Raw genomic sequence first — 11,619 nt, forward strand, 5'->3', positions numbered from 1 at the left:
TCAGCAAGTTAAAAAAAAAGACAAACATGAAAATATATTTTTTTTTCCCCCAGAGTTCAGGATGATGGACACAGCAGCTCAAACTGAAATCTCTTTGCTCTGGTTCCCTCTGAAACAGTCTTCCGAACTCAATGACGGTTGCATGTACAAGAGAACAAGATTGGAAGGAGTACACCAATTTGTATTTGTAGAAGCAAAAAAAAAAAAAAATCTCACATTGTTAATAGAGGCCCATGTCCAACCAAGCAAGATATACCCAGACCCGCCCTACTCCCCCTCGTCTCCTCTTCTTCCCAAAAGTCTGCCAAACACTTGCTAAAAGCACATAGATATAAGACACACGGTACCACGTTGCTACCGAGAATTATTTATCCATTACATCATTTGGTCTAACACTTGGGCAAGCAATATTGTGTTTTCCATCTGGATATTGACATACAAGGTGTACAGTCTGCTTGTATTGGTTCTGTTCCCAGAAGAGATGGCAGTTTATGCGCGGGTGCATGTATTGGCCAGGTCAGGCTGGAGTCAACCTTGTTTGGCCAAGCCGCACTGACAACCAAGTATGAAACCAAACACGACTATGTCGAAATGAACGAGACAATTTTATGTTCCGAAGACATGTACGGTATTTGCGTGCTCATAATTTTAACCGAGTGCTGAATTAACTCTTCATATTGGACAGGTGTTAACAGCTGGGTAGTCTAACTGTGCATTGAAACCCACCCACAGGCCATATACTCCCCCAAATGTGTGAACCAAAATGGCACAAAACAGATTGTTAACATTTGTGGAAAAAGAAAATACATTGACCTAGGACATGTGGCAGACACAAATGGGGAAGAATCAGAGGTAGTAAAGGGGGAGGTGTCATTAAAAGGGCAGTAAACTGAGATTTATACAGCCCCACTGAACAAATGGCATATGAATGACTTAACCACACGTGGATGGAGAAAACATTTGGGTCTTTGGGGAAGGTGCCAAGTCAGAGTTGCTTGAAAAGCAATTTTAATGCAAAATAAGATTTGGTTTCAAGTCTTACCTGTCATTCAAAATGTGACCAGATCAAACTGTGTTAAAATTTGTATAAAGTTGTTTTGTTCTAACTCTAGAGCCCAGCAAATATTAATCAGACTGCATTTTTCAAGAACTGAGAAAAATATAGACCGATATTAAATTGGCAGGTCAATATAAGTAAACTTGGAAACCAAAAATTAAGGTTTGGAACCGTGGTTCAGTTATTCAAAAAAAATAAACAGAGAGGCAGTGTCTTCCCAATTTAAGACAGCCTAAATTTTTCCCAATTCATGCAAACATTTTGAAAACATTGCAAACATCTAAAAATTGCTACAATGTTTATATTGTGTGGCATATAGGGCAAAGTGAGTTATTTCAATGGTGTACTATATGCATACTTTATTCAATCCATGACTCTGCACAACCAACCATAAAAACTGCGACACACTAGCCGTGCAACTCAATTAGGTAGTTTTTTTTCATAAACATCTACTAGCTATTTTTTTTACATAACATCTATTCGATCTTCAAGATTTGTGAATTCATATTTGAGAGCTGTAAACAAATTCACTTCAATTGCATTTGAACTTGGGTTGATCATGTTTAATTGAGCGCATTAAAACATCAGTAACATCACTTAAACAATAAATTGACTAAGGATGATTTCTGTTAAGACAATTGCCAGCCAGCCAAGTTACTGTATGAAACACATGGAATGTGGAAGGGTTGAATGCAACTTTGTTGTACCATCTCAAATTTGCAATGAGAACAGTTGAGAACTATCATTTCAAAAAAACAGTGTTAGGCAAACTAGTTATTTGGATCTACAGGAATGTGTGAAGACAAGCGTATACTGGACCATTTCAGTGCACCTAATTTTGTCTGCAAAGAACAACATTGATGCTAAACAAACCAACCAACTCTGGATTTTTTTGGGCTACAATTAAACACCTAAGAAACTACTAGATAAGTTGGGTGAGAAGGTGAGGATGAGCATTAAGTTGAATAAGTTGCAGCCTTAGTTGGCAAATGTTAGGCGGACAGTGTTGACGATATGCTTTGCGCTGATGCCGTAGAGGTCCAAAAGCTCTTGCGGCTGTCCGCTCCGTGGAACACCGGTGACAGCCAGCCGGGTTACCACAATACCCCGTTCTTGGCCAACCGCTGACAACACTGCCTCACCGAGACCACCTTAGAGACCAAGGATGGAGTATGACAAACCAAAAATTTGACCCAGAGAGAAGCCAAGACAATTAACACCTACCCTCCTTGTAGTGGTCCTCCACTGTAATGATCTGTCCTCCGGTAGCTTTTGCACTGGCCAAAATAGTGTGCACATCCAAAGGCTTGATGGTAAACGGGTCAATGACACGGATGCTCTTCCCTAAATATGGAGGATATTAAATGAATCAGGGCCTTTATTTGTTGATAGTTCTAATGATCACTTGATGGATATATGGCAGTCCCATTTCAACCCAGAACCACAAGAGGACAGTATAATTTTACCTTCACTTTCTAGTATGTCGGCAGCAGCCAGAGCCTCATGCAAAGTGACACCCGCTCCAATGACAGTCACCAGATCATTGGCAGACTGGCGCACAACCTATTGACAGCAAAGTTGTTGTTTTTTAATCCCCAATGTGCCACTCACAAACCTCCTTTGACTTCACAAGGACAAGTAATATTTACCTTGGCACTCCCAATCTCAAACTTCTCATCTCCAGAATATAAGACAGCAGTATCAGGCCTGCTGGTTCGGATGAAACAGATACCCTGAGGAAACCAATTAAAAAGGTTAAATGGTGTTTTAGGATGTGGAAAAGATGACATTGTAATCCACCTTTGTGTTTGCTGCTAGCTCCACAGCTCTTTCAGTGGATACTGCATCACTGGGGTAAAAGACGGTACATGTTGGGATGGCACGGAACATTGCCAGGTCCTCGAGGGCCATCTGAGAAGGACCGTCCTCACCTATAACAGCATCAATCGTTTATTTGTATTTAGTCAAACCAAGCAAGCGGACTTAACATGTAACCTCACCAATAGAGACACCACAGTGAGAGCCGACCAAATTGACATCAGACTGAGAGATAGCACCCATTCGGATCTGGTCATATGCACGGGACATGAAGGCAGCAAAAGTGCTGGCAAAGGCCACAGTGCGTTCCCGACAGGCACAGCCAATAGCTATCCCCACCTGCAGGAGGTAGGCAAAGAAAATACACTCTTGATCTTCTCAAAAAATAACAACAGATTAGATTTGTTTGGATTATGGTAAAAAGTGATAATCCATCATTCAAAACTAAAGCACTGAAATGAATCACTGCAAAAGGGAACATGATATTTCAATATTTGCCTCAAGAGTTCTAAACTCACCATGTTCTGTTCAGCAATGAAGCATTCAATGAAACGATCTGGGAAAGCTTTCCTGAAGGTGTCAGAGAAGGTGGAGTTTTTGGTGTCTCCATCGAGGGCCACCACTCTATTGCTCGCCTGCCCCATTTTTTCCAGCGCTACACCGTACGCACGCCTTGTTGCCATCTGCAAGAGTGCAACAAAAAAAAAATTAACCCTTTGAGCAGCATAATTAGAGAAAAACATTTTTTACATGAAACAAGTAGATTGTGTTTCCACAGTTGTGTTTCCCCTTCCATGAAAACTTAACAAGAACTAAAAGGAAAATAAAAACTGAGGTTGACATACCTTGTCACCCTTTTTGTATTGTGGGGGGGTGGCCATGGCAATTAATCCCAAATTTGCAGGTGCTGCATCTTCATTGGGCTTCTTGACAGACAAGGTATTCTTGGGGAATTTGATTTGGTCCTTAAGGTCTTGCAACAGTCCATCCACCATATCTTTTGGGATGGGCTTTCCATGCCAGTTAATTTTATCCTCAATGCCTTGAAAGTAAAAAAAGAAAATGAAATGTTTTTTAAAAATCCCAATTTACATTTGAAATTTGGACTCATTGAATGCCCTCTACCTGAAGAACCACCTACCTTTGAGACCTTTTCCCTTAAATGTTTGGGCAACAATGCATGTGGGTTTGCCCGTACATTTTTGAGCATTTGAGAATGCTTCGCAGAGTTGCTCCACACTATGTCCATCCACAACATAGGTGTTCCATCTACAAAAATATTAAAAAAAAAAAAAAAAACATTGAACAATATTCAATCTAATAGTACCCATATACATCCACAAAACTGTAAAAAAAATATTAATGAAATAAAAAATAATAATACACCCTTAAAGTTGTACAATGCCCGAAAGATTTTAATCTTAAATGGGGAATCTAATGCTAGTTTGGTTAATGCTATATCCACGAACCCAAAGGCTTCACAGCGCTTCCTATAGATGTCCATTTGATGCTGGAGAGGCGCAGGATCACTCTGACCGAGCCGATTGACATCCATGATGGCCACCAGGTTGTCAAGTTTGTAGAAGGACGCAAAGGCCATGGCTTCCCACACGGAACCCTCAGAACATTCTCCATCTCCCATCAGGCAGTACACACGGTAACTAAAATCAAAGAATACAAGTTAATTATTAAGTAAAACCACTCATTTTCTCCTCATGCCCATAATTTGAAATGTCAATGGAGGAATTCAGTTTAAAGCATGTTCAAACAGTAGAAGGCCCTAATAAAGGAATTTAACCCAAAAAAATTACTTGCTCACTACACACTAAGGGAAAAAAATCTGTGAGGGTTAAAATATATTTTTTAATAATCAAAACATATATGGCTACATTAGAGAAGCAATGTGCAGAACATCAAATTGGTTCCTTACAGAATACAATTCAAAATCAGGTTAAAAAAATACAGTCACCTGGATTTGTCGAAATGTTTGGCAGTGTATGCCATCCCACAGGCAGCACTAAGACCCTGACCAAGAGATCCGGTTGCCACATCGACAAAGGCCAGTTTCTGGATAATAGAAAAGAAAAAAATAAATAAATCAAAGTCAGTCTGAAATCATGCATAGTGCAATGAAAATGCAATGATGTAGAGCATGGTAGACTTGTCTTACTGGGGTGGGGTGTCCCTCCAGGTCACTGTCGAGCTTGCGCAGGTTGAGCAGAGCAGACTCGTCGACAAAACCAGCCTCGGCCCAGGCAGCATACAAAATAGGTGCGGCATGACCCTTCAAAGAGAGAAGCGGGCACATCAATAAATGTTCGAACACATGTACAAAAAATGAAGAGCAAAAAATAAAGAAAAGATAACTCAAAAACCTTTGACAGCACAAAGCGGTCATTGCACTGATTGCGAGGGTCGGCAGGTTTGTAGCGCATGGTGTGAAAGAAGAGCACAGACATGATTTCCGCTGCGCTGCAGCATGATGTAGGGTGGCTGAGGAGGAAGATAAAGAGGACAACCTTAATAGACAGAAACTATGCTTTGACATTACACAAAACATGCACGTTACAAAAAAAAAATGCTTTTGGAAGCGGTGCAGTGAATCAAACTATTGTTTGAACATGTTAGATTATGTTCAGCGAGAACATTTAAGGGGAGCACTTCAGTTATTTGAAAAATTATCCTTGCGCAGCCTTTAATATTTTGTGAGAACACCACCATGAGGGAAAAAAAAGTTGTTAAATTGTCAGTTTTCACTCTGGGCCTCAAAGAATTAACACATGCAAATTGAGGTAACTGTTGGATGCTGAAATTGTGGTGAGACTATCGAAATCATTTTGAAATCCTTTACTCAACAGCACCTCAGCTTCCCTGTGTGGGTTGCAGTCCAAATGGCATCATTTCAGACAAACTTGCAACATGCCATAATAATCTGTATTATTACTCTCCTATTATTCCGTAAACAGAATCCATTTACCAACTGTGGTTTTGCCGAGCGGTGACCTGGTGGAAAAGGGGCAATTAAAAGCATCGCCTTGAAAAAAAAATGAAAACAAAAAGGAACAAAAACTACAAAGAGGATGACATTTCAAAATTGGGCTTAATTGTCAAAATGGAACGAAGGTGTGTGGTATCTTCCAGCTGACTACAGATCTCAGTGCTCTATTGTTGACAACCAATTAACAAAGGGCACACCATTGTGACACCCGATAACCCTGTTTGACCTCATCACTTTTTTACTGCCTATTAACATCCTTGAATAGGAAAGAAAAAGCAATGAATGAACAAGTTGAACAAGTGGACACCTTCTCATAACTGAGGATATTGCAGTAAAAAGTCAAATTTGAACAAGGACAGACTTATCCACCAGTTTGATGAGACCATACTGGATTTAGCACCATTAAAACCAGTCAGATCTAGAGAAAATTAGGGATGATCATACATATACACAGTAAGGAAATGGGTGTTTGACAACAAGGAAATAGTGTATGGCCAACAAAACCTGTTTTAGGTGACTTCCAAGAAGGAAGTAGAGTAGCCAGATCCAACGACAAGGCTAGAGAACATTAGGGATGATCATATATGTACAGTTTGGAAACGAGTGTTTAACAACAAGGAAATAAAGTGTATGGCCAACAAAACCTGTTTTGGGACATCCAATGGCAAGGTTTATTGGCGCTTTTGCACAATTGTGCGTTTCTTCCTTACCAATTGCCTAAAAAAAATACTTTTGTATGGGGTAAATTAGAAACTTTTAAGTGTTATTTCCTCAAGTGATCACTGGGGATGTAAAAATCAGTATTTAGGTTTTATTGCAACATCTCAAGTTACATTAAAAAGAGTATTGATTGAAAGATTTTGGCCACGTAAGGAATACAGCATATCATTTTAACACATTGTTCCATTCCAGACGTCAAGGAAGCATGTGACCTATCGGGTGTTCATTTGCTAGTTCAAGAAACACGAAGTTGAGCTCAACTAAGAGTTTCAACTCGATGAACTCAGGACGTCCAGGTATATGGATAAAGAAGTTTTTTTTTTTTATCTTTAGGAACTATTCCAACAATAACACGTGATTTTAACACGCCTACTAATCGACCTGCAGCACGTGCTACAAGGCCCACGGGTCGCCTCTTGACCATTAGCATGACTCGACGATTCGAATGCAACGTCAAAACAGGGTTTAAATCTATTTGAAAACTTTACCCAGAGTTGGAGGCACATGTTGCTTGAATGGAGTGAATTCTCAGCCTGTTGGCGACATCTTTAAGCGCCTGCAGAGTTTCTTCGTTGGGTTTCTGGTAGTTGGCCATGTTCTCTGGTGATGCCTTCTTTGTGAGTGCAGGAGTTGCCTAAGAAATGTGTCACTTAGTGCTAATCACACGTCGTTTCACTGATCTGGTGCTGGCCCACGACGACTAAGTACCTTCAGTGGAGCAGTAACAAGGGAACGATGAACCACAGAGCATTTAAGTCACTTCATAACCAAGCCTCTCCTACTAAGCAAAGTGATTGGATGCAGCATGCGTCACTCACAAAGCGGAAGTCACCTTGGTTAACCAATGGACTCCACGCCTGGGAGAAGGCGGTACTTAGGGATGGTCGCCGGCTACTTCCGGCTCGCCAGTTTGAGTTGTACTTAACAACCAGAAAGAAAAAAAAGTTATATTAGCCCACAACGAGTCTACTTTATGTCAGGTTTCTTGCCCGTAGAATGTATCCCAGCCACGCCGAATTTGTTGCCAGCCAATCGCAGGGCACAATGAAACAGAACCACTTACGCACACAATCCCAACAACACTGAATGGGAATCGAACCTACGTTGCCCGCGCCAGTCTGGTGGAACAACCACTGCCACATCAATTGGCCTTCGAATCCGTACATAAATACAAAATAAAAACAAATTGTGATACACTCAAATTGGTAGAAAGCATTGAGGTAAAATAAACCTCTGAGTGTTCCGCTCTTCTACATTATAAAAAATAAAAATCTGTTTTGAATGAAAATGAAAGGTGTTTTTTAATACAATTATTTATTGTCAATGTTGCGAATCTGCAAAGCAGAAGAGTGCCATTTCTACCTTATTACTGTACAAAAACGTGTAATTATGCGCTGAACATGTTTATTCACATATTTGGCATTTTTATTCACATGCTCAAAGGAAATGCTCATTAGATAAAGAGAATAACTGTAAATCATCACATGAATAACAATTTTATTTAAAACTAGTACAAGGTCTAATTTTAAAGTAGCACCAACAGCAACTCATAAGGTCTTTGGTGCAACTAAACACCCGGTACCAATTTTGTGATACTCTCAAGGAAACATGTAGGATTTTTTTTTTAAATGACATGTTACTGTAGTATGACTGCACCCTGTTCTTGCAACACGGAAGTATCCAAATGACACCATAGATATTTGGACTAGAAATGCCATGTAGGGAAACTGAGCTCCATTGCTCAACAGTTTCTTTAAGGATGCGCCTGGATGGCTGCCAACAAGGAAGCACCGTTAAAATTGCCTTGTCACTCTGGAAAATGATGTTCATGGGAAAATAAACGCACACAATATAGTGCATTATGCCACAATGTCTGCAAGACGTAAAAGCCAGATTTCTACATCGGCAACCATTCCCAAACCAGTCTTTTCCAGGAAGTGCTGCAACTATTGCAAATATTTGACTTAGCCCGTTTCCTCTTTGAGTTCCTGTAATTATTAGACACATGACATGTGAAAAAACCCAACAGTAATGGTGCAATTGTTACTTGAGAATAGTTGAATAACATGAGATTGTTTACCTGAATTGTCTTCCACACCTCAGCTCGCTCCTCCAAAGAAACAGGCTCTTTATCAAGACGCTCCAATTTAGGAATGAGCGTCAGGACGTACGGCCGGTAGTCTGTGGTTCCGTCCAGTGGATTTTCAGACAGAATAACCACTCGTAAAGTCTTTGACACAAGTTCCAGTGCCCGAAGGCAGGTCTCGTCTAAGAAGTCGTTGCTTCTGCACAAGAGCGACATAACATATTGTTTCCAACACTACGTATTGTGGCGTCATAGCCATACCTGACATTGAGGTACTGAAGACACTTCATGTTGGCGCTAAGTCCATCAAGAGTACCAAGTTTGTTGCTGCGAAGATGGAGAGTCGTAAGGCTCTCTAATTTATCCAAGCCCTCCAGACTTGTAATTGAATTTTGGGCCTTAAATGCAGAGGAAAGAACAAAATGACCAAAGTGCAGACAACACATTTTAGTCATGGTGCATCATGACTTGCTTTTTACCAAATACAATCGTTCTAGATTAGGAAGGTTGATTCCAATTGTTGAAGTCAAGCGGTTTCCTCTCAGCTCCAAAGTCCCCAGTTTAGAAAAAAGACAACTCTCCAGACCATTTAATCTCTCGATTCGGTTCCCTGCAGGAAAATATAAGGACACGTGTGACTTACTGACGAGTTTCCGTGAATGGTTATGGCACTTTTTAAAAATGAAATTATGAACTCAACCTGAAAGATTTAGACTTTCCAAAGCTAGTCCAACAAGACCTTCCACCTCTGTGAGCCGATTTGATGACATACTCAGCCACTGCAGGTAGACCAGCTGAGAAAAAGTTTGCCCTTGGAAGCATGTTACATAATTCTTGTCCATCTAAAAAAAAACAAAAAGTCCAGAGCGAATTCAAATGAGAAAAATGGCTGATTTGTATTAATGTGATTGAAAAAAAACATTTACTCGAGTGTTAAATTTTTTTTAACTGTATTTTACATCCAAGATAAATACAATGAACTGTACATTAACTTTATGTGTACTTCATTTCAAAAAGGTGAAACAGATTTTATGCAAAGGAATTGGTTTAGTTTTAATATATTTGATGTTAAAGATGTATAGTATTTGATTCATAGTGATAGTTTTACATAGTGTTGGTAGGTTTAAATTAGGATCCCAAAGAACAAAAAAATCCTTCTTGATAAGACTTGCCTTGAGCCAAAGAAGCTGAGTGAGGGACGACAAAGGTGAAAGGTCCGAAATGCGGTTGTTGGACACGTCCATGAAGCGAAGGTGAACGTAATTGCTGATCGCGGCCATGTCACTGAGTCGCCTCAGGAGTACAAACACAAAAAGGGAGATTCATGATTCAGCACTTTTTTTTAAGAGTTGGGAATTTTGCTCTCTTACTTGTCCTTTAAAACCACTTTAATGAACGCATGTCTTAATCCATTTCCTGTTCGGCAGAGCAAAGACAGACCTGGGATTATGATATCTTGATCCAAGGGGCGAATCTGTGAATGAAAATGGTTTGACAGTTTGTGGGATCAATAAAGGCCTCATTCTGCAAACACAACACGGGATAGTTGGTGATGAAAAGGATTTTGGTCAGATAGCGATGTGGCCCATCAAGTTTGTCCACTTTCTGGAACTAGCGACCACCAGCTTTAATGATTAAAAAAAAGGTAACTTTATTGATTCATTTAGATTTAAGATTAAGATTTAGAAAAAAGGTAACCTTTTTGATACATTTGAATTTAAGATTGAGATTTAGAAACAATGAAACTTTATTGATATGTTTATATCTTACATTAAGATTCACATTTAGAGAAAAAAGGGTAACCAGTACATTGATATCTTTATATTTAACATTAATATTTAGTCTTTAAAGTTCAATGTAACATCTAAATGTACTTTTTATACTTAGGACGTATAATTCTGAAATAAATATTGTTGGAAATGTGCCCCCTAAAAAAAGTGACTAAAATGTTTGCACCATATTTTAAACACTGCGTGGCGCTAAATGTGAGGAAATGTGGCCGTCTTCTGGACCACATTTAACAAACGACGTCCCATAGAATATACCTACCAAATTTCATTATGATTTGTTTGGGAATAATAGATAATTAACAATTTTAGTGCTCCAAAAGAACAAAGTAAGTTAGAACTTTAGACGGTCTTAAAAAAAAACATCCAAGGAAACCAACCTCATGGCGACATTAGCTCGTTATTAGACTAGGACAATATACTATTTAAATCCCACGAATGATTTGCATGTTACCGCTATTGCTTCTTCGTCCTCGTCTTGGTTTTCTTCCCCGTTTTCCACATCCGACGACACATCTTCTTCGTCCATTTGGGTCAGTCATCTGCAGTTTGGTTTTAACCCGAGAGGAAATGTTAACTTTGGAGAAAGGACTTTCCGTCAAGGGTAAAGGCCGCTTTCCCAGCCAGGACGGCGAGTGTTGTCCGTTGCCATGGAAACAGACTCCCTCAGAATGTGACGCGACTCTTACGTCAGCGTTAGGGTTCTCACTTTGCAATACCGGGGGGAACACTTTCCCGTGCTTTGGAGGTGAACCCTCATTGAAAATTATATTTATACGTGTCTTTACTACTTAAGAATGGATATTTATAATATAAACCGTATTTTTTAAAATTAAATTCATATTCACTGCGTAAAGTTTGCAAGTCCACAGTCATTATTTTATGTCCAATCAGAATGACTGTCCATATATTTGAATTGAGGTTGGAAGGTCCTAAATACTGCAAGTTGTATTATTTACATGTGTAGACTGGTTCATCCCAGCCAGGGATTTGAGGTTGAACGATAATGCAAATTGTGCCTTGAGTATGTGTAAATGTTTGAAATCACACATTTTGCTTCAAATGCAATAATCAACTGTTGTCTACTTGAGGTAGCGATGTTGCATTCATAATGACCAAGACTTTTTTTCTGTTTCTTTTTTATGTTTCGCTT

At 39.5% G+C, this 11,619-nt stretch overlaps 2 protein-coding genes across 2 annotated transcripts; both read right to left on the bottom strand.

Annotated features, from left to right (window-relative positions):
- Window positions 1-1,605: 1,605 nt before the first annotated feature.
- Window positions 1,606-7,372, bottom strand: tktb (transketolase b). The gene is made up of 14 exons (XM_077724222.1): window positions 7,082-7,372; window positions 5,251-5,368; window positions 5,046-5,159; window positions 4,845-4,942; window positions 4,345-4,536; window positions 4,017-4,144; window positions 3,721-3,917; window positions 3,394-3,558; window positions 3,053-3,214; window positions 2,858-2,983; window positions 2,707-2,790; window positions 2,524-2,620; window positions 2,282-2,401; window positions 1,606-2,208 (listed from the first exon to the last, which is right to left on the bottom strand). The coding sequence occupies exons 1-14, from the start codon at window positions 7,186-7,188 to the stop codon at window positions 2,036-2,038; spliced, it is 1,881 nt and encodes a 626-aa protein (XP_077580348.1). The 5' UTR covers window positions 7,189-7,372; the 3' UTR covers window positions 1,606-2,035.
- Window positions 7,373-8,073: 701 nt separating this feature from the next.
- Window positions 8,074-11,124, bottom strand: lrrc23 (leucine rich repeat containing 23). Its single transcript, XM_077721689.1, has 8 exons — window positions 10,921-11,124; window positions 10,050-10,153; window positions 9,852-9,972; window positions 9,380-9,521; window positions 9,159-9,289; window positions 8,941-9,077; window positions 8,674-8,878; window positions 8,074-8,581 (listed from the first exon to the last, which is right to left on the bottom strand). Exons 1-8 carry the CDS (start codon window positions 10,993-10,995, stop codon window positions 8,558-8,560), a joined length of 939 nt encoding a protein of 312 aa, XP_077577815.1. The 5' UTR covers window positions 10,996-11,124; the 3' UTR covers window positions 8,074-8,557.
- Window positions 11,125-11,619: the final 495 nt, after the last annotated feature.

The sequence above is a fragment of the Stigmatopora nigra genome, chromosome 1 (assembly GCF_051989575.1).
Source record: "Stigmatopora nigra isolate UIUO_SnigA chromosome 1, RoL_Snig_1.1, whole genome shotgun sequence".
In the NCBI taxonomy this organism is placed as follows: Eukaryota; Metazoa; Chordata; class Actinopteri; order Syngnathiformes; family Syngnathidae; genus Stigmatopora; species Stigmatopora nigra.

Bases quoted from the DNA above. Each gene is read 5' to 3' on its own strand.
- tktb (XM_077724222.1), bottom strand. From the start codon at position 7,188: ATGGCCAACTACCAGAAACCCAACGAAGAAACTCTGCAGGCGCTTAAA. The intron at 5,369-7,081 runs GTAAAGTTTTCA...CTTCCTCCTCAG, and splicing joins ACATGTGCCTCCAACTCTGG to CCACCCTACATCATGCTGCA. The intron at 4,145-4,344 runs GTTCGTGGATAT...ATATTTTTGTAG, and splicing joins AAGCGCTGTGAAGCCTTTGG to ATGGAACACCTATGTTGTGG.
- lrrc23 (XM_077721689.1), bottom strand. From the start codon at position 10,995: ATGGACGAAGAAGATGTGTCGTCGGATGTGGAAAACGGGGAAGAAAAC. The intron at 9,973-10,049 runs GTAAGAGAGCAA...TGTACTCCTGAG, and splicing joins AAAGTGGTTTTAAAGGACAA to GCGACTCAGTGACATGGCCG. The intron at 8,582-8,673 runs GTAAACAATCTC...TAATAATTACAG, and splicing joins AGGTGTGGAAGACAATTCAG to GAACTCAAAGAGGAAACGGG.